At 42.1% G+C, this 26,423-nt stretch overlaps 2 protein-coding genes and 1 non-coding gene across 17 annotated transcripts in view; all 3 read left to right on the plus strand.

The window, feature by feature from the left end:
- The window catches only part of ARNT (aryl hydrocarbon receptor nuclear translocator), a 64,536-nt gene extending 52,680 nt beyond the window's left edge, over positions 1–11,856 (plus strand). For 8 of the 14 annotated variants that reach the window (XM_054474545.2, XM_054474538.2, XM_054474536.2 and 5 more), the window contains 8 exons: positions 3,941–4,051; positions 4,540–4,612; positions 4,771–4,891; positions 5,079–5,181; positions 5,563–5,710; positions 7,733–7,895; positions 8,617–8,783; positions 9,832–11,856. In XM_054474545.2, the coding sequence (XP_054330520.2) occupies positions 3,941–4,051; positions 4,540–4,612; positions 4,771–4,891; positions 5,079–5,181; positions 5,563–5,710; positions 7,733–7,895; positions 8,617–8,783; positions 9,832–9,921 (976 nt within the window). In that variant the 3' untranslated portion in view covers positions 9,922–11,856. The remainder of the gene's footprint in view (positions 1–3,940; positions 4,052–4,539; positions 4,613–4,770; positions 4,892–5,078; positions 5,182–5,562; positions 5,711–7,732; positions 7,896–8,616; positions 8,784–9,831) is intronic. The other 6 variants (XM_054474539.2, XM_063663624.1, XM_063663631.1 and 3 more) reach the window with 1 other exon arrangement.
- LOC129029737 (U6 spliceosomal RNA) lies at positions 9,255–9,362 on the plus strand. The gene has a single exon (XR_008500380.1). It is a non-coding gene; the product is annotated as a U6 spliceosomal RNA (small nuclear RNA).
- Positions 11,857–12,925: 1,069 nt separating the features above from the next.
- Positions 12,926–25,736, plus strand: CTSK (cathepsin K). Of its 2 annotated transcripts, none has more exons than XM_063663678.1 (9): positions 12,926–13,229; positions 13,612–13,723; positions 15,128–15,245; positions 15,710–15,832; positions 15,918–16,073; positions 17,686–17,904; positions 22,222–22,387; positions 22,658–22,763; positions 25,046–25,736. In XM_063663678.1, exons 3-9 carry the CDS (start codon positions 15,129–15,131, stop codon positions 25,143–25,145), a joined length of 987 nt encoding a protein of 328 aa, XP_063519748.1. In that variant the 5' UTR covers positions 12,926–13,229; positions 13,612–13,723; position 15,128; the 3' UTR covers positions 25,146–25,736. The 2 variants fall into 2 exon arrangements, with proteins under 2 accessions (XP_063519748.1, XP_063519751.1); XM_063663681.1 differs by having other exon boundaries at positions 12,971–13,116.
- The last annotated feature ends 687 nt before the right edge of the window (positions 25,737–26,423 follow it).

Consider the following 26,423-nt stretch of genomic DNA (forward strand, 5'->3'; position numbering starts at 1 on the left):
CAGTGGCTCACACCTGTAATCCCATCACTTTATCACTTTGGGATACCGAGTTGAGCAGATCACTTGAGGTCAGGAGTTCGAGACCAGCCTGGCCAACGTGGTGAAACCCTGTCTCTACTGAAAAAAAAACAAAACAAAGAAAATACAAAAATTAGCTGGGCGAGGTGGCACACGCCTATAGTCCCAGCTACTTGGGAGGTTAAGGCATGAGAATCACTTGAACCTGGGAGGTGGAGGTTGCAGTGAGCTGAGATCACACCACTGCACTCCAGCCTGGGTGACAGAGGGAGACTCCATCTCAAAAAAAAAAAAAAAAGTAAAAATGTATCACAACGTATACATACACACCATTTGTACAATGGCACCATTTGTAGTTGAAATAAATGTAAACAAATGTAAAGATGCAGTTTTAAATCATAACTGCGTAAAGTTAACTATAGTATATATTGTACTATTGTAATAATTTGGTAGCCACCTCCTATTGCTCAATTGTTGCCAGTTTGCTTAAAATGCTGTGTGATGCTAATCATCTCTTCATGAGCAATTCACTCCAGTAAATTGCATATTGCAGTAAAAAGTGAAATCTCATGGTTCTTGCATATTTTTCATCGTGTTTAGTGCAATACTGAAACCTTGAATAACATTTGGGAACAGTATGAAGTGCCACTAGTGATGCTGGAAGTCTTCCCAAGAAGCAGGGAAAAGTCATGACATTATAAGAAAAAGGTGAATTGCTTGATATGTACTGTAGAATGAAGTCTGCATCTGTGGTTGCTTGCCACTTCATATAGATGACTCATCTTGTAAGTCATCTTGTAAGATGATATAAGCTTATGATAACGATAAATACAGTGCAGTGCTGTAAATGCGTTTTCTCTCATGATTTTCTTAATAACATTTTCTCTTTAGCTTTATTGTAAGAATACAGTACATAATACGTACAACATACAAAACGTGTTCAACTGTTTATGTTATTGGTAAGGCTTCTGGCCAACAGTAGGCTATTAGTAGTAACGTTTTGGGGGAGTCAGAAGTTTACAGTGGAATTTTCGATGGCACAGGGGTCAGTGCCCCTAGCCTCCATGTTGAGCAATCAGTTGTATTTCATAATATCACATAGGCATTTTCCAGTGTTGGGATTTCTAATGTACCAACTCTTCTTAGTCTTATCAAGCTATCCCTTTCTCCTCCACTTTTCTAGTATTAAACACCATTAGTTTGAAGTTCCTCATTTTCCAGCTTATAGGATTTGGGATAGTTGATCAGAGTAGAGTAAGGTTTTTTTTGTTTTGTTTTGTTTTGTTTTGTTTTTTCAGACAGGGTCTCGCTCAGGCACCCAGGCTGGAATGCAGTGGTGTGATCATGGCTCACTGCAGCTTGAACCTCCCAGGCTCAAGCGATCCTCCCACCTCAGTCCCCTGAGTAGCTGGGACTACAGACATCCACCAAGACGCCTGGCTAATTTTTGTATTTTTTGTAGAGATGGGATTTTTCCATGTTGCAGAGTCTGGTCTTAAACTCCGGGGCACAAGCAGTCCATCCCCCTCCCAAAGTGCTAGGATCACAGGTGTAAGCCACTGCACCTGGCCAGAGTAAGATTTTACAAACAATAATTCAGAGACTAGGTCCTGAGATGGAAGGGTTTAGTTTCAATTCTATGTATCAATGCTTTCTGGAAAGGATTATGTTTTGTACACCAGTTTATTGCTCTAGTCTGGCAGGATTTTCCTCTGGAGCAGGGGTAGGCAAGCTCTTTCTATAAGTGGGGCTAGATAGTAAATATTTTAGGCTTTGTGGGCCATGTGGTCTTTATTCCACCTACTCAACTCTGCTGTAGCATGAAAACAGTCATAGACAAATGAAAGAATGTGGCTGTGTTCCAGTAAATCTTTATTTAGAAAAACAGGCAGTGGGCCTGATTTGGTCAGTTTTCTTTAGAGCATAGCTACATCCTCCTCTTTCATTAGTTACTGTTCCTCTCTTTTGCACTTTTGTATTTGAGTTTTCTTTCTCAGTTTCTTTTTTAAAAAGTTTTATGAGATATATTTCACATACCATACACCTCACCCATTTAAAGTATACAGTGTTTTTTAGTATATCACATAGTTATGTAACACTTACTGCAGTCTAATTTCAGAATATTTTCATTCCCCCAAAAGAAATTCTAGATCAGTTAACAGTCATTCCCTGTTCTTTCCCCCGGCTCTGAAATTCTGTATAACTATGAATCTGTTGTCTTTATAAATTTGTCTGTTCTAGACGTTTCGTATAAATGGAAGCATAGACTTTGTAGTTCCTTTGTAACTGGCCTCTTTTACTTAGTATAATGTTTACAGAGGTTATCTGTACTGATACATGTTGTAGTATGTATCAGTACTTCATTTCTTTTTATTGCCAAATAAGATTTCATTGTATGGATATACCACATACTGTCTGTATGTTCGTTAATGGACATTTGATTGTTTCTACTTCTTGGTTATCAAAAATGCTTCCATATATAAAATAGGGATAAGGAACTGAAAAAATGCTTTCATGAATATTTGTTTAGTAGTTTTTGTGTGGATATATGTTTTTATTCTCTTGAATTCCACCCAGGAGTGGAATTGCTGGCCATATAGTAACTCTGTTTTACCTTTTGAGGAACTGCCAAACTGTTTTCCAAAGCTGCCCCATCATTCTGCATTCCCAGGAGCAGTGCACAAGGGCTCTGATTCCTCCACATCCTTGTTAACACTTGTTATTGCCTTTTTTTTATAATAGCCATCTAGTAGGTATCAATTGTCAGGTTACCACCTTGCCATTTAATCTTTTTTTTCTGTAGAATTGGCCTTGAATCCACCTCTTGAAGATCAGATTATGACTACTTAGCAAGTATGAATAATACCTAGTGACAACAGTTTTGTCCAATTCAGTCTTTAGAACTTGTAAAGTTTAATTCTTTGCTAACTAACTTAGTATAACAGAGTGGATTGCGTTAGAAATTTTTATTAACTTAGGACTCAAGTGGATGGTCATGGTCATTGTATTTCTTTATTTTTGTCTTTTTGCATCTTTATATTACACAACAGCCATCATTTTTGTGTTTCCATTTTGTTTAAATTTTTAAAAATTTAAGTTGTTTTAAGGACTTGAGTTTCTGGAAATAATTGCTTTCTCCATGTTTATGTATCATTTTCCCTACCATGATTAATTTTAATTAGCTTTTAGGGATTTGTTTGTTTGTTTGTTTCATTGAGACAGTGTCTCACTCTGTCACCCAGGCTGGAGTGTGGTGGCGCTATCTCAGCTCACTGCAACCTCCGCCTCCCTGGCTCAAGCGATCCTCCCACCTGTCTCCTGAGTATCTGGGACTACAGGAGCCCGCCACCACGCCTGCTAATTTTTGTATTTTTTGTAGAGACGGGGCTTCACCATGTTGCCCAGGCTGGTCTCAAACTCCTGAGCTCAAGCAATCCGCCCTGCCTCCCACAGTGCCAGGATTACAGGTGTAAGCCACCGTGCCTGGCCAGTATTTTATTTTTAAATAAATATTCTTTATAGAAAATGTGGAAAGTATTGAAAAATACAAAGCGAAGGAATAAAATTCTCACACTCCAGATAGTCTTTGTTGATGTACAGTGTACGTACTTTCATTTTTTTAACTATGCTTTTAAAAAATACCTTATATGAATATATATACACATCCACAACAACCAGGTTTTGAATACCTAGAAAGAGTTAGAACCCAACAAGATGACCCCTGTGTCATAGAACATAGTTTCTATTTGCTGAAACTGACTCCCTAGATTAACTGTAGGATTGGACTTTAATGAAAGATTTATTGATTGTTCCACCTACAGATGAATCTATAGAGCTTTACATACAGAATCTGATTCTTTTTCTCTCTCTCCCCCCTTCTTCCCCCTCCACCCCCTCTTTACTGTCTACTCTGTTTTCCTAGGAACTCTAGCCAAGAACCACGGCCTACACTCTCCAACACAATCCAGAGGCCACAACTAGGTCCCACAGCTAATTTACCCCTGGAGATGGGCTCAGGACAGCTGGCACCCAGGTAAGAAAGGGTGAAATAATAATCTGTTGAGCAGTCACCTGGGGGGTGGTCATTTGCAATCCCATATATTTTTTATTTGGTTGGTTAATTTTTTTTTTTTTTTTTTTTTTGAGAAGGAGTTTTGCTCTCATTGCCCAGGCTGGATGGAATACAATGGCACGATCTAGGCTCACTGTGACCTCCGCCTCCCGGGTTCAAGCGATTCACCTGCCTCAGCCTCCCAAATAGCTGGGATTATAGGTGCCTGCCACCACCCCCGACTAATTTTTTGTATTTTTAGTAGAGACGGGGTTTTGCCATGTTGGCCAGGCTGGTGTTGAACTCCTGACCTCAGGTGATCCACCTGCTTTGGCCTCCCAAAGTGTTGGGATTACAGGCGTGAGCCACCATGCCTGGCCTGTTTAATTTGTTTTAAGGTTCTTTCTCCAGATTCTTTAAAAAAAAATTTTTTTTTCTATTTCTCTTCTCAACTGGCCTTTGACGTATAGGCAGCAGCAACAGCAAACAGAATTGGACATGGTACCAGGAAGAGATGGACTGGCCAGCTACAATCATTCCCAGGTGAGTTGTGTCCTCTTCGTTGAAGAGGGTAGGGAGTATTTACTTAGGAAGTGTTCTCCAGTACTAGTTAGAATGTACATATGTTGTATATGAATTTTAGGGTTATTGAATTGTCATGTTAAATCTTTAATGGTCATTTTTATCATTGTATTCCACAGGTGGTTCAGCCTGTGACAACCACAGGACCAGAACACAGCAAGCCCCTTGAGAAGTCAGATGGTTTATTTGCCCAGGATAGAGATCCAAGATTTTCAGAAATCTATCATAACATCAATGCGGGTATGTTCCTTCTCATTATCCTTTTAAATTCTCATTTAGATCACTTACTGATGGGCACGCCACTGCCCAATCAGTAATCTTCCAGTGTATTTCCACTTAATCATAATACCACCTGAGTAAATAGGAACTTGCTGAACTAATATACTGCCCCTTGACTGGCCCTCCCCCAACTCCTTTTGGTCCACAGATCAGAGTAAAGGCATCTCCTCCAGCACTGTCCCTGCCACCCAACAGCTATTCTCCCAGGGCAACACATTCCCTCCTACCCCCCGGCCGGCAGAGAATTTCAGGTGAGCCCCGTATATATGTGCTGCTTTACAGGGCCCTGAGGGATTCAGCTGCTGAATCCAAATTTTATTCTTCCCTTGCTTTCTCCGGTTATTTCAGAAAAAGCAGTGAAGCTTGTAGGGCCTAGCGTGAGGCAAACAAGCTGCTTTTCTTCCTCCTATTTCTTTGCACCTGTCCTATTGCCATGTTCTAGGCTCCATCTCTGTGTGTCCTGGTCAGTGTGTGACTGTCAGTCTTTCTTGTCTTTTCCAAATTGTTATCAAATTTTCCTTAACCTGCAGGAAGTCAAGGGGATCTAGGGATAGCACTAGATTGTCCTTTGATTCCTAGCTTCTGTGATAAATCTATCCTTTTAATCTTTTACCTCATTTATTCACTCCTAGGAATAGTGGCCTAGCCCCTCCTGTAACCATTGTCCAGCCATCAGCTTCTGCAGGACAGATGTTGGCCCAGATTTCCCGCCACTCCAACCCCACCCAAGGAGCAGCCCCAACTTGGACCCCTACTACCCGCTCAGGCTTTTCTGCCCAGGTAAAACTTATCATCTGTTTGTTCCCTGTGTATTATTTTTTGTTTGTTTAGGCTTTTTTCCATATGTAAAATCAGTGTTTTCTATTTTAAATACTTTCTCCCCAACCCCTGTTCTCCAGTTTCCAATTTCCATCTTTGTTGAGAGTAGCTAATTAAAAATCACAGACAATAAAAAAAAATCTCAGTAGAGTCTGTGGTTTTCACCTTAAATCAGAATTGCTCACTTGGAACATTTTGAGCACGTCTGATTTTCAGATTTGTTTTGGAGTAAATTCTAAGATGTTTCCTCTTTGTTTAGGACTCCATAAGGCAGGAACAAAGGAGAAAATTAATGACTAACTTACAGTGATGTCTGCTTACAAAAAAGTTGAAAAATTCTTTTTTTTTTTTTCTGAGGTGGAGTCTTGCTCTGTCGCCCAGGCTGGAGTGCAGTGGCGCGATCTTGGCTCACTGCAAGCTCTGCCTCCCAGGTTCACGCCATTCTCCTGCCTCAGCCTCCCAAGTAGCTGGGCCTTGTACAGGCGCCCGCCACCGCACCTGTCTAATTTTTTTTTTTTTTGGTATTTTTAGTAGAGATGGGGTTTCACTATGTTAGCCAGGATGGTCTCGACCTCCTGACCTTGTGATCCGCCCACCTTGGCCTCCCAAATTGCTGGGATTACAGGCGTGAGCCACTGCGCCTGGCTGAAAAATTCTTTTTTTTTTTTTTTTTTTTGAGACGGAGTGTCGCTTTGTTGCCCAGGCTCTGGAGTGCAATGGCGCGATCTCGGCTCACTGCAAACTCCGCTTCATGCCATTCTCCTGCCTCAGCCTCCCGAGTAGCTGGGACTACAAGGTGCTCGCCACCATGCCCGGCTAATTTTTTGTATTTTTAGTAGAGACGGAGTTTCACCGTGTTAGCCAAGATGGTCTTGATCTCTTGACCTCGTGATCTGCCTGCCTCGGCCTCCCAAAGTGCTGGGATTACAGGCATGAGCCACTGCACCCAGCCGAAAAATTCTTATATAATATTCATATATATAATATAACACACAATAAATACATTGTCTAAAGAAAGATTCTTTAATATTACTATATATTTATGTTATACAAGTAATAGTTTTAAAAAGTCAAAACCAAAAGCAGGTTCCAGAATGTTATATGCAATATGATCTCAATTGTGTACAAAATGCATGAGAAAATAGAAACTGGAAGAAATTATCCAAACATGTTAACCATGGAATTATGAATGATTCTTATTTTCTTTATATTTTCCTTCACTTTCCGAATATTCTATAATGCATATACACAACTCTCATGAGAAAATAGTTTTTATAAAAAATACATCATTAGGAAAAATGAAGGCAGAACAGACTGAATAATGGTGCAGAGTAGTTTTTCTCTGCATATGGTACTTTTTTTGTTGCTGTTTGTTTTTTTGAGACAGAGTCTCGCTCTGTTGCCCAGGCTAGAGTGCAGTGGCGTGATCTTGGCTCACTGCAACCTCTGTCTCCTGGGTTCAAGTGATTCTCCTGCCTCAGCCTCCTGGGTTGCTGGGACTACAGGCACGTGCCACCATGCCCAGCTAATTTTTGTTTTTTTAGTAGAGACGGGGGTTTCACCATGTTGGCCTGGCTGGTCTCGAACTCCTCACCTCAGGTGATCTGCCTGCCTTGGCCTCCCAAAGTGCTGGGATTACAGGCATGAGCCACGAGCCACCCCGCCTGGCCTGCATATAATACTTTACTGTTATGAATGCCTCTAGTTTTATATAACTTCACAGTTTATAAGATGCTTTCATTTAATTCTTACAACTTTTATTAATCCCATAGTTCATTGCTTTTTTGTATTTTTATCTCAGCTGCCTAAAAAATAGTGTCAAGAGAGATTGAGAGTTAACTGGAAGAAATATACAATAGGAAATAAGTGATGAGCTTGGTTCAGAAGGATGCAGTGATTGACAGTGTTGACTCTCATAGGCATGGTATGCGCAATGATGTTAATGCTGTATTTGTTCTGTATCCCCTCTCCATCTCTCTTTAGCAGGTGGCTACCCAGGCTACTGCTAAGACTCGTACTTCCCAATTTGGTGTGGGCAGCTTTCAGACTTCATCCTCCTTCAGCTCAATGTCCCTCCCTGGTGCTCCAACTGCATCGCCTGGTGCTGCTGCCTACCCTAGTCTCACCAATCGTGGATCTAACTTTGGTGAGTCCAGACCATAAGGAGAGTAACAGGAAAATCGCACCGCTAAAGAGAAAGGATTTGGTAGTTAAAGTTGTTTGCCTGTGTTCTGGGTACACTGACCTGATTGTAGGGAAATGCAAGGTGACAATCTATTTAGAATTTAAAACCTACCAGCTGGGCGCGGTGGCTCACGCCTGTAATACCAGCACTTTGGGAGGCTGAGGCAGGCGGATCACTTGAGGTTGGGAGTTCAACCCCAGCCTGATCAACATGGAGAAACCCTGTCTCTACCGGGCGTGGTATCGCATGCCTGTAATCCCAGCTACTCGGGCGGCTGAGGCAGGAGCATCGCTTGAACCCAGGAGGCGGAGGTTGCGGTGAGCTGAGATCGCGCCTTTGCACTCCAGCCTGGACAACAAGAGCGAAACTCCGTCTCAAAAAAAAAACTACCCACATGAAAAATACTTTAGCACATATAACAAAAATCATGTAAATTTTTATACATTTAATAGTATGCACATTTATCCTAAATGAGTAAAGAACTCTATGGAAAGGCTGCCTGGAGAAGAAGAATTAATTTAGGGCTGAGTTTTGAGATAGAAAAGGCATTGATTGGCAGAGAGAAGGACAGAGTTATCCTAGGTAAAATTAATGGCTTACCTATAGTTGTTTACTTGTGGCATTAGTACACAATGGAATTGTGTAGATTGGAGTTGTTTATTCTTCCTTGCTGTATTTCTAGCTCCTGAGACTGGACAGACTGCAGGACAATTCCAGACACGGACAGCAGAGGGTGTGGGTGTCTGGCCACAGTGGCAGGGCCAGCAGCCTCATCATCGTTCAAGTTCTAGTGAGCAACATGTTCAACAACCGTCAGCACAGCAACCTGGCCAGCCTGAGGTCTTCCAGGTAAGAGAGTGAAAAGACTTTCAGAAATTAGAAGCTGGGAGAGAAAGGGTCCAGGAGGAGGAGAGACAGTGAAGGAAGCATGCCTCGATTGAGGTGTTTGGTTGGGGGTATATGTGAGAAGACAGAGAGGGATAAATGTAGGGATCACTGTCAGTTATTGAAAAGATTACGGAAGCTAGATGCAGTGGTGCTTGTGTATATAATGTCACCCCTTAGAAAGCTGAAGCAGGGGATCACTTGAGGCCATGAGTTCAAACCCAGGCTGAGCAACTAGCCTGATCCTGTCCCTGTCAAACAAACAAAAAAGGGTATGAATTGAGTGTGATACATACCATTTAACCAGAACAGACAAATTTAGCACTATAGGAAGATGCCAAAGAAAGTTACTTTAGCTCATTCAAATAGCTCCACATACCCAAGTCCCAGTAGCTTTGGGTTTAAAAGAGACAGAATGATTAAAAATAAAAAGTAGTGCTCGCTTCAGCAGCATATATACTAAAATTGGAATGAATATAGAGAAGATTAGCATGGCCCCTGCGTAAGGATGACACACAAATTCATGAAGTGTTCCATTTAAAAAATTATAAAAAGTAAATGAAATAGAACATAATGATTATAGCCATAATGGTCTATTTACACAAGTCCTGAGGGACTGCAAGAGTGAAGGGAGTAATCTTAGGCAAGACAAAGGAAGAGCTGGTTTAAAGCAAAGATTGAAAGAAAGCAAAACAGGTCTTGGTGGAAAACAAGACTCCATATATGTCTATAGGGGGTTATATGAAATACAGCAAGCAGATTTTTCTCCCTTTGAAAATATTGAGAACTAGGAAAAGGAAAAAGGTGGAACTGTAGGAGGAAGACAGAAGGGATTAGGAAAAAAGGCTGCGATCTAAAGGAGTCAAAGTTGTTGGAAGTAAGGAAGGCTAAGAGCTCAGCACAGCAAAGACTCGGGGTCAAGGATGGTAGTGCAGAGGAATGGTGGAGTAGAACTTGGTCAGTGTAAGAGATCAAGGTGTGTGACCCAAACTTAATCTTTTTCTTTTATCAGGAGATGCTGTCCATGCTGGGAGATCAGAGCAACAGCTACAACAATGAAGAATTCCCTGATCTAACTATGTTTCCCCCCTTTTCAGAATAGAACTATTGGGGTGAGGATAAGGGGTGGGGGAGAAAAAAATCACTGTTTGTTTTTAAAAAGCAAATCTTTGTGTAAACGGAATAAAAGTTCCTCTCCCTTCCCTTTCCTCACCCCTGACATGTACCCCCTTTCCCTTCTGGCTGTTCCCCTGCTCTGTTGCCTCTCTAAGGTAACATTTATAGAAGAAATGGAATGAATCTCCAAGGCTTTTAGGACTCTCTGAAAATTTAAGGCTGGGTGAAGTTAAAACACCTTTCCTTATGTCTCCTGACCTGAAATTGTATAGTGTTGATTTGTGCTAAGATCAAGAGGCAGGTTAGAAGAACCTGACATCCACTGTTTGCCTTGGATAGTATGGCTTGTTTTTAGAAAGAAATTCTGAAGAGAGTGGAGGAGAGGAGAAATGTCCTCATATTTGAGGACCATGAAACATGGTAGGTATATATGGGGCTTTAGCAAGTGAGCATAGGCTCTTTTTGCTGCCTGTGAGCAATCCCTCTGGAAAGAAACATGTGAGTAAGTGAGAGAGTGTATATGTGTGTGTACGTGTATGTGTGTGTGTGTGCGCACACGCATGTGCTTCTGTATTTCACTCTTTCTCCCTATTAGGGAGTTATGCAAAATTTGTCCCCGATTTTACCTTTGTCTTTCTGTGTACTTTTCAAAGAGTCCTAAGGAGTTAAATCTTCCAGGTGTTTTCCACTTAGTATTGCAGCCAAAGAATATTTAAATAAATGTCTTTGCTGCGCTTGCGTCCATGCCCAGCCAATATACAACTGTAAAGCAAATATAGAAAGTCGGCTGTTAATACGGTTGTCTGTTATCGAACACATTCAGTGATAAAGCTGGGTTACTCCTGCTTTTGGTGCTCTCACCTTATCTGGAAGATCTGCAAACATTACCTAAATAGGCTGGCAAGATAAACACTTTCTGGAACCCAAGACTTGGCCATAAAGATAATGCTGCATTTTTCTGTCAGAATCACATATGATGTGTGTTCTGTAGAGGTTATTTCTGCATGGAAACTCAACTTCTTGGATTAGCCGTCCCAGTGAAAATCCTCATTGTTGGAGTGTAAACCAAATACGAAGCCCTCTTGCAAAGTAGCCTCTTTCATCCCATACTCAAAATACCCAGTTTAGCAAGAAACTGAGATTTAAGTCTCTCTGGCCCTAAGAGATTTTTCCTCTTTGCTCCCTCCAATCTTGAGATTGGGTTTTGCTTTAGAGTGCAAGTATCATAATTCCGTATGATAGATGGGGCCTGGACACCCATCTCAACAGGGTCACTTGGTAATTGACAATAGCCATATAAATGTGGATACAGGTTACTACCCTCACCCTTTACCTTCCTCAGGTAACAGTCGTAGATACCAGCTTTTTTTTTTCTTTTTTTAATTGGCTTTGGCCAGTAGCTAAAGTGCAAGACTGAATTAATGAGAAGATATATTAAATGTAGTCATAGGGGACTGAGGAGCAAGGATGGCCTTGAAGAGGCCAAAGGAATGTCCATTTGCTGGGTTTCCCTTCCTTATGTCTCCAGTCTGGTGCCAGGTAGTGGAGTAAAAAAGGAGACAGTTTATTTTTTTATTCTATGTGCACACTTACAGTATACATATATATTTATATCACAATTTATGAAACCAAAAAGTTGAGTTTCCAATAGAACCCTTGTTTTTTAATAATCGACTGTTTTTAAATGTGATCAGGACTATAATATTGTACAGTTATTATAGGGCTTTTGGGGAAGGGGAGGATAGCGAGAAGATGCTCTGGGGGTTTTGTTTTTGCTTTTCCTTCAGGGTTTTATTTTTGATTGTTTTGTTTTCTTGTTGGCCATTTCTGTATTGCTGGCATCTGTGCTAAGCTTTACAGTGGCAAAAATAATGACATGTAGCAAAGATTTTCAAACAAAATATTTTTTCCTTTTGTAAAATTTCTTGTGTTGTGTGATCTTGATTGCGGCTTTATCATTCCTTTCCAGTTCATAAACAACAGGCACCCACAACTAGAGGAATCTATAGTTTAAGCTCCAGACATACAAACATAAGGCACATTGTGTCTTTAATTTCAGGAATCAGAAATCATAGGGTTCTGATCACATTGCATGCCTCCCCCCCACTTGTCCTCCTGATCCTGACACATTCTGAGTAACATCAGCAGGAATGCTCTGACTATGAGGTGGGGGTTTTGGGGTGGGCGTTGCCCGGGTTCTTGGGGGAGAGGGGAAGAGTTGGGAAAACCACTAGGGCACATCTGGATGCCTTCCCCCAGTATGTCCTTTTCTGGATTAAGATGAGTGAAATTTAAACTGTTCAAGTCTGGACCTGGTTTCCCTCAAGGAGACTATGTTGGTTCATTAGCAAGTTTTTTTTTGTTTTTTTGTTTTTTTGTTTTTTTGTTTTTGTGAGAGATGGAGTCTCGCTCTGTTACCCAGGCTGGAGTGCAGTGGCACGATCTTGGCTCACTGCAACCTCTGTCCCTTGGGTTCAAGCAATTCTCCTGCCTCAGCTTCCCAAGTAGCTGGGACTACAGGTGTGCACCACCATGCCCAGCTAATTTTTGTATTTTTTTTCAGTAGAGATGGGGTTTCACTATATGTTGGCCAGGCTAGTCTTGAACTCCTGACCTTAGGTGATCCACATGCTTTGGCCTCCCAAAGGCCTGGGATTACAGGCGTGAACCACCGCGCCTAGCCCATTAGCAACTCTTAAAATCCAGAGGCATAAGCCTGTATTCTTGAGGGTTTATGCATGGAATCCAGCTAGAAACTGAGTCTATTACAGATCCCATTTATTATCTTTTCTATTCCAAGAAGCCTTTTTTCCTCCTTCCCCACATCTGTTTATGGAAGAAAATGAAGTTTGGGGTGTGGTTTGAGGACTCAGCTAGATTCTTATGATCTGTCACATGCCTGGATGTTGGGGAAGCATTTGGAGAAGCTCATGTGACTTGTCCTAGATTGGGGATTTTAATTGAGACAGATGATGTTTATCGGGCATCCCACCACCTGAGAGTTTTAGCAACAGGGTCACATGTGAGTCCATCAGAACTTACGGCATTGATTCAAGTGCTGTCATAAATAACCAGGACTGCTGTTTTTGGTTACTTTTAAAGACAGTTTCACCTGGACTTTCTGGGCATATCCTCCTTCAGCAAAACCACATTAGGCTGGGAAAACTTCTTCTGCCTGGAAGTAATGACAACTTGCAACCAACAAGCTTATAAAAATACAAAGAATTCTGGAGCCTATGGCTTCCATTACGTTATTCTTTTATAGCCTTTTATGTTCATTACCACGTCCCAGAGGTGAGAGTCAGACACAAATTTGAAAATAGGTTTCAATGTTGGAGAGGTAAATCATAACAGGAAAGGGGTAGGAAAAGATGTAATCCCCCAATATTAAAATAAAGATATTGAAGAAGAAGGATGGGAGAGACTAGGGCTGTGTCCTTCCTTTTACTCACCAAAAGAGAAAGTAAGCTCCTATTTGAGTCAATAGATATTGAGGTCTTGTTATTTGCCACCAAAGACAGTCTTGTGAGACTAAATACCTAGTAATTCCCTACCCTGGCACACATGCTGCACACACACAGAAACACTACAAATCCACTGCCTCCTTCCCTCCTCCCTACCCTTCCTTCTCTCAGCATTTCTATCCCCGCCTCCTCCTCTTACCCAAATTTTCCAGCCGACCACTGGAGCTGACTTCCGCAATCCCGATGGAATAAATCTAGCACCCCTGATGGTGTGCCCACACTTTGCTGCCGAAACGAAGCCAGACAACAGATTTCCATCAGCAGGTAACGTTTGCAACTTCTTAGATCTTTTAGCTTTTCATTCCTGTCAATTCTCTGAGTATTAGGGATGTAGTGACTTGAGGATCACATAAACTTTTAGCCTCTGCAGATGAAAACAGAGATGCACTTCTTAGGTCATTCTCTGGCTAAATAAAATCTGCCTGGAAATCTGTAGAATTCCTTGTATGATTTATATATATACATACATGATTGTTAGTAAAAGCAAAGTATATAGGGAATCATTTGCCCATCCTTCAAGAGTGGCCTTTCTGCAGCGTTTTCTACTTTGGCCAACAAGGATCAAAAGGGTTAACTCCTTAGTGAGGAGGAGGAGAGTGGTATGGGGAGGTAGTAGCTGAGTGCTTCCTATTCACTGAGACATCTCAAAGCCCTTAACACTCTAGTTTTTAAATGTCCTACTGGACATTTTGCCAGTTTGCAAAATTACATGTAAATGGACTATAAGCAATTGTGTAAGCCATATGTCATGCTGCAGGCTGCAAATTGTTCTTAAAATGGAGGATTTGTAATTAAGAAAGCCAATGCAAGAAATGAGTGAAGCTAACTAGAGTAAACTTATGAAAAGCTGTGAATTTCATCATCATAGAACGTTGCTTTTCAGTCTGAACATTCTTCTAACAAACCTTGGATCTGAGGCTTCTCGTCCTTTGCGGCAGCCACAGTGGGTTTTTGTTGTTAGGGGAAAAATAAAAAATCTTGCCCGCAGCATCTGGTTAAGATTAGGGCAGTTTCCTGCCTAAGGAGGGAGGGGAGAGAAAAAGGAGGAAGAAATGCATAAGGAGAATGAGGAGATATAAAATGTCTCAGAAAACAGGAAGCATTGTCATATTTTCCCTTGTCCTCTTCTGACAAGATCTGGGAAAGTACCAGAATTTAGGCAAGAAAGAAGAATGCTTCGAAGAAATGATCAGGAAGCAAAACTTAGACGGAAGTCTCTCCTTTGTGTATTCTGAACCCCACTACCACCTTGCTCTTTGTCTGTCTCCAAGCCTGCTAGGGACCCTGGAGGAAACAGGCACTGAGCCCATTCTGATTGTCCAGTTTCTATCCCATTTCTGGTTGTGTACGTGTGTGTGTGTGTGTGTGTGTGTGTGTGTGTGAGAGAGAGAGAGAGAGACAGAGAAACAGAGTGTGTATGTTGGCTAAATCTCCCGAGAGAGAGAGAGAGAGAGAGACAGAGAGAGAGAAAGAGAGAAATGGCGAAATCTCCCTAGATCAAAGTCCTTGGAACCAGATGTTCCAGCACTCTATCTAAACACAGGCCCCTCCTAACTATCATTGTTTTATCACTCTTTTTCCGTCTACCTTCCTCTTCCTCATAAAGCCTAGCTTTCCCCTGTTGCCCTGCCAAATGGAAGAGTTTTCCCTAATTACATTCTTCTGCAGGATGTGGGGGCTCAAGGTTCTGCTGCTACCTGTGGTGAGCTTTGCTCTGTACCCTGAGGAGATACTGGACACCCACTGGGAGCTATGGAAGAAGACCCACAGGAAGCAATATAACAAGGTGCCTGGGGTCCTGGAGGGGGCATGGCAGGAAGGCTGAGACCTGAGCTCTCCCATCTTAGCTTCCAGACTCCCTTCTTCAATCCAAATGCTTTATTCCAAGCAAATCAGTCCCTCTTCCCTAACTCATGTTAACATACGGTTTTCATTCCTATGCTTCAAATCATCCTCTGTCAAATTGTATCCTTCCTTTGCTTTATAAGTGTGTTACATTTCTCTTTTGGGAAGAGTTCTAAGATTAATGCTGTTAATCTATAAGCAATTTTTCTGTCTCTCCAGAGCTTTGTGTTGTATTTGTTTACATATTATCTCTTCTTGCAGGCTCTTAATAATTCCATGGTTAGTTCCCCAACTAAACTGTAAATTTTTATGATTGTGAGTTTCCTTTATTCTCCTAAAACCTTTCACAATATTACATATGTAACGGTACACAGTCTATGCAAGTACTGACTATGCTTTGTTTAGGTGGATGAAATCTCTCGGCGTTTAATTTGGGAAAAAAACCTGAAGTATATTTCCATCCATAACCTTGAGGCTTCTCTTGGTGTCCATACATATGAACTGGCTATGAACCACTTGGGGGACATGGTAAATATAGCTTCAGCTCTTGTCCCACCTGCACCATTTGCTTTAGTTCCCTGCTGATGCCTAGCCTCTTTCTTCTTTGTCTCAGACCAGTGAAGAGGTGGTTCAGAAGATGACTGGACTCAAAGTACCCCTGTCTCATTCCCGCAGTAATGACACCCTTTATATCCCAGACTGGGAAGGTAGAGCCCCAGATTCTGTCGACTATCGAAAGAAAGGATATGTTACTCCTGTCAAAAATCAGGTACTCTCCTTTCTTCTGGGTGTGCATATGTAATCTGGCATGACCTTTTCCTTTTTCTGCTGCTTTGTTCTTGAGGTGAAAGGGCACCAGGAAGAGAGGGCAAGGAATTAAGGTACATCTCCCCATTCCCATTCCGTTATTTAACCTCGTTTGTTTCTGTACATTTGGGTTGTTTCTGGTTTTTCTTTTTCTTTTCCTTTTTTTTTTTTGAGATGGAGTCTCACTCTGTCGCCCAGGATGGAGTGCAGTGGTGCAATCTTGGCTCACTGCAACCTACACCTCCCGGGTTCAAGCGATTCTCCTGCCTCAGCCTCCCGAGTAGCTGAGATTACAGGCACGCGCCACTCGCCTGGCTAATTTTTCTATTTTTATAGAGATGGGTTTTCACCATGTTGGCCAGGCTGGTCTTGAACTGACCTCAGGTGATCCACCTGCCTCAACCTCCCAAAGTGCTGGGATTAGAGTCATGAGCCATCGCGGCCTGGTTTTTCTTTATTGCAAATAGTGTTGCAATAAGCACCCTTGTGCATATGTTTTTGTGCACATGTACAAATATTTATGCAAAATAAGTCCTAAAATTGGAATTGTTAGGTCACAAATAATCCTTTCCTCCCCCAAAAAAATTTTTTTTTTTTTTTTTTGAGACAGCGTCTCTGTCACCCAGGCTGGAGTCCAGTGGCGCAATCATGGCTCACTGCAGCCTCAACCTCTCAGGCTCAAGTGATTCTCCAACCTTAGCCTCCCTAGTAGCTGGGACTAGAGGCACATGCCACCACACCCAGCTAATTTTTTAAAATTTTTTGTAGAGACAGGGTTTTGCCATGTTGCCCAGGCTGGTCTCAAATTCCTGGGCTCAAGCAATCTGCCTGCCTCGGCCTCCCAAAGTGCTAGGATTACAGACCTGAGCCACCATGCCCAGCCCAAAAAAGTTTTTGCAATCTTACATTCTTACTAGCATGAGAATGTCAGTTTTTTCACAACCCAAACAACACAGGATTGTATCAGCAAGATAAACAATTGATTTAACGTTCATTTAACAAATACTTCTTGACCCCCAGAACCTACCAGATGCAGTGTTAGGCAGCAGAGATTCAAGATGACTAAGATACAACCTGTGTCCTCAGGAAATCTCAATCTAAAAAAATAGAACAGGAAAGAAAGAAGAATCTACAATCTAGCTGCACAAACAATAATAGCTAATACTTTTCGAGATTTTATTGTTTGTCAGGAACTTCTTAACTCTTTACATGAGTTAAATATTTTAATCCTCATAACAATATTTTATGCATAGAGAAACTGAGACACAGGCAAGTTTAGTAGCTTACCCAGGGTCACATAGCTACTGGGTGGCAAAGTCAGGGTTAGCACCCAGGACAAATGCCTCCAAAGCTGGTACTGTGCTCTGCTTTACTGTAGCTAATAGTAAAAATGGTAGCAAAAATCAATAGCAGTAGAACAATGCAACAGATGTTAAGGGGAAGAGGAAGACTCACAACAAAGACAACATTTGTGCTGAAATTTTTAGAACACATGGAATTTCTTCAGGCAGGTAGAGAAAAGATATAGAAAATGTAAACAGCAAAGATTGATAGTTTCTCTGTATGCCTCTCAGGGTCAGTGTGGTTCCTGTTGGGCTTTTAGCTCTGTGGGTGCCCTGGAGGGCCAACTCAAGAAGAAAACTGGCAAACTGTTAAATCTGAGTCCCCAGAACCTAGTGGATTGTGTGTCTGAGAATGATGGCTGTGGAGGGGGCTACATGACCAATGCCTTCCAATATGTGCAGAAGAACCGGGGTATTGACTCTGAAGATGCCTACCCATATGTGGGACAGGTGAGATTGCGCCACACAATTATACAGCTCTGTCGGCTCCTCCTTCCCCAGCATGATATTTTGTACTGGAAACAATTCCAGAAATACTGTTTTCTGTTATCCTATCCTGCTTTCTTGATGGAATAATTTCCCACAGAAGGCCAAGAAGATTTCCACAATCTGGGAGAATTTAGGGAGCTTAAGCTACTATAGCTCCTATTTGCATCTCTGCCATGGAGAGAAAACAGAGGCTAGGCTACCTACCCCATAGACTTCTGAGCAGGGTTCTATAACCCTCTGCTCAATTCCTCACTCCCACAACAAACCCACAAACCCCCATGCTATTTTCACAAATTGTGTGGCTTTATTTTATATGATCTCAGTGTGAGTTTTCAGAACATTTCAGCAAATTATGTAAGTTTACATGCTAACATGTATAAAATGAGAGAAAAAACAAGTTGCTTCATATAAGAGATAAGGGATTAACTCAGTTCCTCCTGCATAGGAAGGAAATCATATCTGAAAGGGAGGCAACCTGAGGGGTTTTTTTATACACATAGGGCTGGGTCTGATAGATAATATAATGTAGGGCCTTCACAACAGAAACCTCTGAAACAGGGATAGCAAGTTTGAGAATAAAAATGATGGCTACTGTGTTCTAAGCCATGTCCTTAGTGCATTTTTTCTTTTTCTTTTTTTCATTTAATCTCATAACAACTCTGTAAGGTAGACTTATCTTCAATGTATAGGTGAGGAAATGGACACTTAAGGAGATAAGACAGTATAATTCATACCACTAGTATGTAACAATGTAAGATGTATCTACCAGGGATGTTTATTTTCTGCAAACATTCCTAGGTATGTCTCCCATGCACATGTGCAAGAATTTCTTACTAGGATATAATGCCTTGGAACTGAATTGTCTGGGTCTTAGGGTATGTCTGTCTTCAACTTTACTACACAATGTCAAATTGTTTGCCAAAATATTTGGAAAAATTTATACCTGCAATGTATAAGAAATCCCATTCAATCACCTTTTTATCAGTATGTTTATCTGGCCATTTGCATTTCTTCTTCAGTGAATTAACTGTTTTATCTTTTGCTCATTTGTTTTTCTTTTTATTTTTTTGAAACAGGGTCTTACTCTGTTGCCCAGGCTGGGGAGTGGTGATACAGTCATAGCTCACTGCAGCCTCCACTTCCTGGGCTCAAGCAATCCTCTCGCCTCGGCCTCCCAAATAGCTAGGATATAGGTGCATGCCATCATGCCCACCCAATTTCAAAAAACCTTTGAAATTTTTTTTTTGTAGAGGCTAGGCATGGTGGCTCATGCCTGTAATCCCAACACTTTGGGAGGCTGAGGTGGGAGGATCACTTAAGCCCAGGAGTTTCAGATCAGCCTGGTACAACATAGCAAGACCTCATCTCTACAGAAAATTTTTTTAAAAGTAGCCAGGTATGATGGCGTGCACCTGTAGTTCTAGCTACTCAGGAGGCTGGTTGGGAGGACAACTTGAGCCTGGGAATTCAAGGCTGCTGTGAGCTATGATCATGTCACTGCTCTCTAGCCTGGGTGACAGAGTGAGACCCTGTCCCCAAAAACAACAAAAATTTTTTTTGGTAGAGACATTGTCTTGCTATGTTGCCAAGGCTGGTCTCAAACTCCTAGGCTCAAGCAATCCTCCCACCTCCGAAAGTGCTGGGATTATAGATGTAAGCCACCATGCCAGGCCTACCCTTTTTTTTTTTTTTTTTTGAAATGGAGTTTTGCTTTTGTCGCCTAGGCTTGAGTGCAGTGGCGCGATCTTGGCTCACTGCAACCTTCACCTCCTGGGTTCAAGCAATTCTCCTGCCTCAGCCTCCTGAGTAGCTGGGATTATAGGCACCCACAACTACGCCCAGCTAGTTTTTGTATTTTTAGTACAGACAGGGTTTCACCATGTTGGCCAGGCTGGTCTTGAACTCCTGACCTCAGGTGGTCTGCCCGCCTCGGCCTCCCAAAGTGCTGGGATTACAGGTGTGAGCCACCATGCCCCACCTCTTACCCATTTTTAATTGGGTTGTTTTTTCTCTTTCTTAGTGATTCTTAAAAGTTTAAAAAGAATATTTGGATATAATACTATGTACTTAAAAGTTGAGGTTTGTCTTTTCATTCTCTTTATGATGTCTTTCAATCTAGAAAAGTTAATTTTAATAGGCTGGGCGCGGTGGCTCACACCTGTAATCCCAGCACTTTGGGAGGCTGAGACGGGTGGATCACAAGGTCAGGAGATCGAGACCATCCTGGCTAACACGGTGAAGCCCTGTCTCTACTAAAAATACAAAAAAATTGGCCAGGCGTGGTGGCGGGTGCCTGTAGTTCCAGCTACTCGGGAGGCTGAGGCAGGAGAATGGCGTGAACCCGGGAGGCGGAACTTGCAGTGAGCCGAGATCGCACCACTACACTCCAGCCTGGGCGACTGAGCGAGACTGCGTCTCAAAAAAAAAAAAAAAGTTAATTTTAATATAGTAAAATGATTAATTTTCCTTTGCAATTTTTGTAATGTGTTTTATTCATTTATGAATGGAGAAAGGTAAGAAAAAATAAAATTGAAAAAAGAAGAGATATGGCCAGGTATGGTGGCTCACACCTATAATCCAAGTACTTTGGGAGGCTGAGGCAGGCAGATCACTTGAGGTCAGGAGTTTGAGACCAGCTGGGATAACATGGTGAAACCCCATCTCTACTAAAAATATAAAAATTAGCCAGGTGTGATGGCGCACACCTGTAATCCCAGCAGGCTGAGGCAGGAGAATTGCTGGAACCCAGGAGGCAGAGGTTGCAGTGAGCCAAGATCATGCCATTGCACTCCAGCCTGGGTGACAGAGAGTCTGTCTCAAAAAATAAAAAGATAGAAGAGATCTGATAGGGCGGCCAGATAACATTTTAAAGGGATGGTATTATAAGTTTGTTCCAGCTATAATGCAGGTTATTTTGACTTTAAAGTATCATCACATAATATCTTTTTGAGTAAATTTCCAAGATATTCTGTTTCACTTGTAATTCTGTGTAATTTTTGGCACGAGGAAGCATCAGGGATTTGGAGCACATGGAGAAACAAAGGTATCTTGAAAAATATCAAGGCAGTAGACCACTGTAATCTTAAAATAGCATATCAAATGCTGCTATTGCTGTTAATATTTAGATAATGTTAGATAATGTATTTTTTTAGAGGGTATCTCACTATCTTGCACCGGCTGGAGTAGAGTGGCTATTCACAGCATGATCATAGTACACTAAAGCCTCAAACTCCTGGGCACAAACAATCCTCCTGCCTCAGCCACCTGAGTAGTAGATAATATGTTCTTGTGGATGCAACCTTAGGGTTCTGAAGGGGTAGTCTGTAGGAAAATGAATTGCTGAAGATAATACACCACCTTGACATGGGCTATTGTTCGATTCCATAATTGTGGCTTGCCAACAAAACATTGCTAACTACCTGTAAAATATAGTGTTGGAAGTCATAGGCTAAATTGCTAAGTTCTTTAATCTATTTTAGTGTCTTGTTATGTACTTTCATATTTTGTCTTTGATGAGAGCATAAGGATCACACCAGTTCCCCTGATATAGGTGCAGAGGGCCCAGGTCTTCCCTCTAGCTAAGCCTTGGCCTTGGCCTCCTACCCACACAGCAGCTGGTGCCTTCCTGCCCCCTGAGGCTAATACATACTATGTGGCCAGAAGATGGTTTATGCTTTTTAAAAAAATCTTATTTCAGAAATCTTTCCCTACTGTTTTACAGGTTTTCCTCCCACATTTATGTCTTTAAACACCTGTAGTTGATTTTATTTTATTTGATTTTTATTTTTTGAGATGGAGTCTCGCTCTCGCCCAGGCTGGAGTGCAGTGGCGTGATCTTGGCTCACTGCAAGCTCCGCCTCCCAGGTTCACGCCATTCTCCTGCCTCAGCCTCCCAAGTAGCTGGGACTACAGGTGCCCGCTACCACGCCTGGCTAATTTTTTTGTATTTTTAGTAGAGACGGGGTTTCACCGTGTTAGCCAGGATGGTCTTGATCTCCTGACCTCGTGATCTGCCCGCCTCGGCCTCCCAAAGTGCTGGGATTACAGGCATGAGCCACCGCGCCCGGCCTGTAGTTAGTTGATTTTTATGTGTGGTGGAAGGAGGGAATCCTCTTTTCATATTCATTTTTCTGAGGAAGAACAGACCCTCTCTAGAAACCCTAGACTGCTGCCTCTGTTAGTTCACTGTCATCACTCAAAATATTGGTTGAGTTTCTCACTCACGGACTCATTGCCTATTGCTTTGTCCTAGTCCTATTACAATCTTGTTTCTTCCAGGAGGAGAGTTGTATGTACAACCCAACAGGCAAGGCAGCTAAATGCAGAGGGTACAGAGAGATCCCCGAGGGGAATGAGAAAGCCCTGAAGAGGGCAGTGGCCCGAGTGGGACCTGTCTCTGTGGCCATTGATGCAAGCCTGACTTCCTTCCAATTTTACAGCAAAGGTAAGAAGCTGCTGATCCTATACAGCACTGTCTTTTATAATACAAACTTGATGGCTTCTCGAAGGACCTTGAGTATTTTCAGTACTTAGTTTTTGTATTCACATGGAGGTGGCCAGAGAGAAATTAACAACTGCTGCAGTATGGAGCAGCATCTCTGTGGTAAACCCTCCTGACACGGATGGAATTCTTCAAACAGTCTCCTAGACTGGGAGATCCCACAGGGTGACCCTTGGATTGCATAGAGCCTCACACTGGTAGTTTGTATTCTAGGTGTGTATTATGATGAAAGCTGCAATAGCGATAATCTGAACCATGCGGTTTTGGCAGTGGGATATGGAATCCAGAAGGGAAACAAGCACTGGATAATTAAAAACAGGTAATGATGGGAACACTACTTTTGTTATTCAGTCACCCTTTTAACACTCAGCCTCACCTCCAGCTTCCCAATATTCCTTTCTCTGTCCCAAATCAAGAAAAAATTATCTCAGAGTTCTCACTTCTGTCTTCTCAGTCAGAGGCTCTTAATTCTGAGTCCGACACTTAATGGCCAGTGTGTTAGTCCATTTTGCATTGCTACAAAAGAATACCTGAGACTGGGTAATTTATAAAGAAACGAGGTTTGTTTGGCTATATAAAGCGTGGCACTAGTATCTGCTCAGCTTCTGATAAGGCCTCGGAGCTTTTACTCATGGCAGAAGGCAAAAGAGGGAGCAGGCATGTCACATAGTGAGAGAGGGAGCAAGAGAGAGAGGGAGGTGCCGACTCTTTAAAGAACCAGCTCTTCAATGAACTAATAGAGTGACAACTCACTCATCACCAAGGCGATGGCACCAAGCCATTCATAAGGAATCCACTCCCATAACCCAAACACCTCCCACTATGCCCCACCTCCCACATTGGGGATCACATTTCAGCATGAGACTGGGAGGGGACACACATCCAAACCATATCCGCCAGACAATAGTGCTCAATTATGTGCTGGGCAGATGCTCCCTGTGTGCAAGGTGCTTAGTGACATACATAAACCAATGAGCAGATGATACCTTCAGTGAGCTCAGAGCCCAATAAGACAGACCTAACTAACCATGAGATAAAGCAATACAAAGAACCAGCAGGAGCTTTGGGATTACATATTTTTACTTTCTTTTGTCTCTAATGTGATCAGTTTCTTAGGGTGGTTTCCATTAGCAGTCTGTCTTTAACAGTAGGGGAACAGTATAAAGGTTTAATATTCCTTTGAACAGTTTTTTTCCTTCAAGATACACTTAGGATACACGTATATAAGAACTTGCCAAAGATTGTGAAGAGAAACATTTTTTAGAAATAAGATATAAACAAAAAAAGTTAGTGTTTACTTTCCTATGCTGGGGAACAAAGAAAACTCCAGGGTACCTTGCTTCCCATTTCTCTTTAGCACCTTGTGACTTTTGGGGAGGGGCAGATTGATAACGATTATAGTTTTCCTTTCCTGGCTGATCACCATTAACCTGGCAGCAGCACTGGCTAAATCTCCTGTCCTTAGTGCCCTCCAAGGAGCAGGAGCCCTAGACTCTGGGTCGCTCACAGACTCACGCAGTGGTGTTGTTCAAACCTGAAGCAACTTTTTATATCACAGTTCCAACTCAAGGTGAACCTGAGCATCTTCCCAAGTCTCCCACAGCTTCTGCCCTGTGTTGTCTCTTCTCTTGACTCCCAGGTCCAAGCACTTACCCTGTTCTTTCATGATCAGGTGCCATGTGTGGAGATAGCTTCCAAGAGAGCTGGGAGGAAGAAAGACACACCCGGGCAGGATCAGGAACACTGGGAGTCCCTGGAGAAGGGGAGAGTTGGGGAGGGTACAGGTTTTAAATAAAATGTGTTGGGTAATTAGAGAAGTTGCTGGTTGGGGAAAGAGGACTGAAAACAATTTAGGAAGATATACAGACAATCTATCCTCTCTCCTCTTTCTCTCTCCTCTGTCTCACGTCGTCTCTCTTGTCTTCTAGTCTCGCTACTCATTTCCTTAGTAATCTCATCCACTCTCATAGTTTCATCCATCTCTCCTATGGCGTTTACTCCCACATCAAGATCACCAGCTTCAGCCTCTTTCTTATGCTCTAAACTTACATTTTCAAGATTAATATTCCCCAAATACAGCTCTGATCATATCACTCTCCCAGTCAAAATCCCTCACTGGCTCCTCACTATGATGGGTCACAGAGGAAAGGTGAAGCTCTTTAACCTTGCAGTAAAGGTAATTCAACCTGATCTCAATCTGCCTTTCCAGACATCTCTCCCACTACACCCTGTTAGGCACACTGCTTTTCAGCTACATGATCCTAACAGTGCCCCACACTTTCCTGCCTCTGTTGTTCATTTCACACCCTTCCACTGGCATCCCCTTCCCACAGGTCGAAATTCTACTCAGCCTTTTGGCTCAGCTCAAATGCCGCCTCTTACATCAAGCCTCTAAGATTTTCTTGATCAGAAGGAATCTTTCCCTCCTTTGATACCTACAGTATTATGCCTTCTCCCTATTTCTTGACTTTAAACTCTTTAAAGGTAAAAAGCATCATATTCATTTTTGTGTACCATCAGTACCTCGCACAATACTCAGTAAATATTTTAATGAATAAATAAACTGAGAGTACTAAGTATTTTTCTTGATTGGTCTTACAGCTGGGGAGAAAACTGGGGAAACAAAGGATATATCCTCATGGCTCGAAATAAGAACAACGCCTGTGGCATTGCCAACCTGGCCAGCTTCCCCAAGATGTGACTCCAGCCAGCCAAATCCATCCTGCTCTTCCATTTCTTCCACGATGGTGCAGTGTAACGATGCACTTTGGAAGGGAGTTGGTGTGCCATTTTTGAAGCAGATGTGGTGATACTGAGATTGTCTGTTCAGTTTCCCCATTTGTTTGTGCTTCAAACGATCCTTCCTACTTTGCTTCTCTCCACCCATGACCTTTTTCACTGTGGCCATCAGGACTTTCCCTGACAGCTGTGTACTCTTAGGCTAAGAGATGTGACTACAGCCTGCCCCTGACTGTGTTGTCCCAGGGCTGATGCTGTATAGGTACAGGCTGGAGATTTTCACATAGGTTAGATTCTCATTCACAGGACTAGTTAGCTTTAAGCACCCTAGAGGACTAGAGTAACCTGACTTCTCACTTCCTAAGTTCCCTTCTATATCCTCAAGGTAGAAATGTCTGTGTTTTCTACTCCAATTCATAAATCTATTCATAAGTCTTTGGTACAAGTTTACATGATAAAAAGAAATGTGATTTATCTTCCCTTCTTTGCACTTTTGAAATAAAGTATTTATCTCTTGACTACGGTTTAATAAATAGCATCTAGTACACATTCATTTTGTGTTGGATACTGTGTTAGGTGCTGGAGGAAAAAAGATGAATAGAACATCTTCTCTGTACTTCATGCGCTCACAGTCTGGTTGTAGAGACTGTCACCTAAACATTTAATCCCAATTCATTTATTTGTTCATTCCTTCAGCCAATATATATTGAGTTCTTACTCTGTAACAAGAACTATACTACATTTCTGGGATTAAGTGGATATAAGGAGATCTCAGTGTTTAATCTGCCTGAGGGGAGACTGAATTAAGTGATATGGAAACTTGGGTCTTGAAAAACATTTTAAGTTTATTTTTTCTTTTCTCTCTCTCTCTCTCTGTCTCTTTCTGTCTCTTTCGTCAGGGTCTCCCTCTGTTGCCCAAGCTGGAGTCAGTGGCACTCATAGCTCACTGCAGCCTTGATCTCCTGGGCTCAAGAGTTCTTCCCACCTCAGTCTCCTAAGTAGCTTGGACTACAGTGAACACTACCATGCTTAGCTGATTTTTTAAAAATTATTTTTTGGGAGGCCGAGGTGAGAGGATCGCCTCAGCCTAGCAGTTTGAGACCAGCTCGTCTCCCCATGTTGGCCGCCTTGGCCTCCCAAAGTGCTGGAATTATAGGTGTGGGCCGCTGCACCCAGCATGACACTGTTAATATGGCAATAATCCCCAAATTGATCTACAGAATTAACACAATTTGTATTA

This window comes from Pongo pygmaeus, chromosome 1 (assembly GCF_028885625.2).
Source record: "Pongo pygmaeus isolate AG05252 chromosome 1, NHGRI_mPonPyg2-v2.0_pri, whole genome shotgun sequence".
Taxonomy (NCBI): Eukaryota; Metazoa; Chordata; class Mammalia; order Primates; family Hominidae; genus Pongo; species Pongo pygmaeus.

Bases quoted from the DNA above. Each gene is read 5' to 3' on its own strand.
- CTSK (XM_063663678.1), top strand. From the start codon at position 15,129: ATGTGGGGGCTCAAGGTTCTGCTGCTACCTGTGGTGAGCTTTGCTCTG. The intron at 15,246-15,709 runs GTGCCTGGGGTC...TGCTTTGTTTAG, and splicing joins ACAGGAAGCAATATAACAAG to GTGGATGAAATCTCTCGGCG. The intron at 17,905-22,221 runs GTGAGATTGCGC...TGTTTCTTCCAG, and splicing joins CCTACCCATATGTGGGACAG to GAGGAGAGTTGTATGTACAA.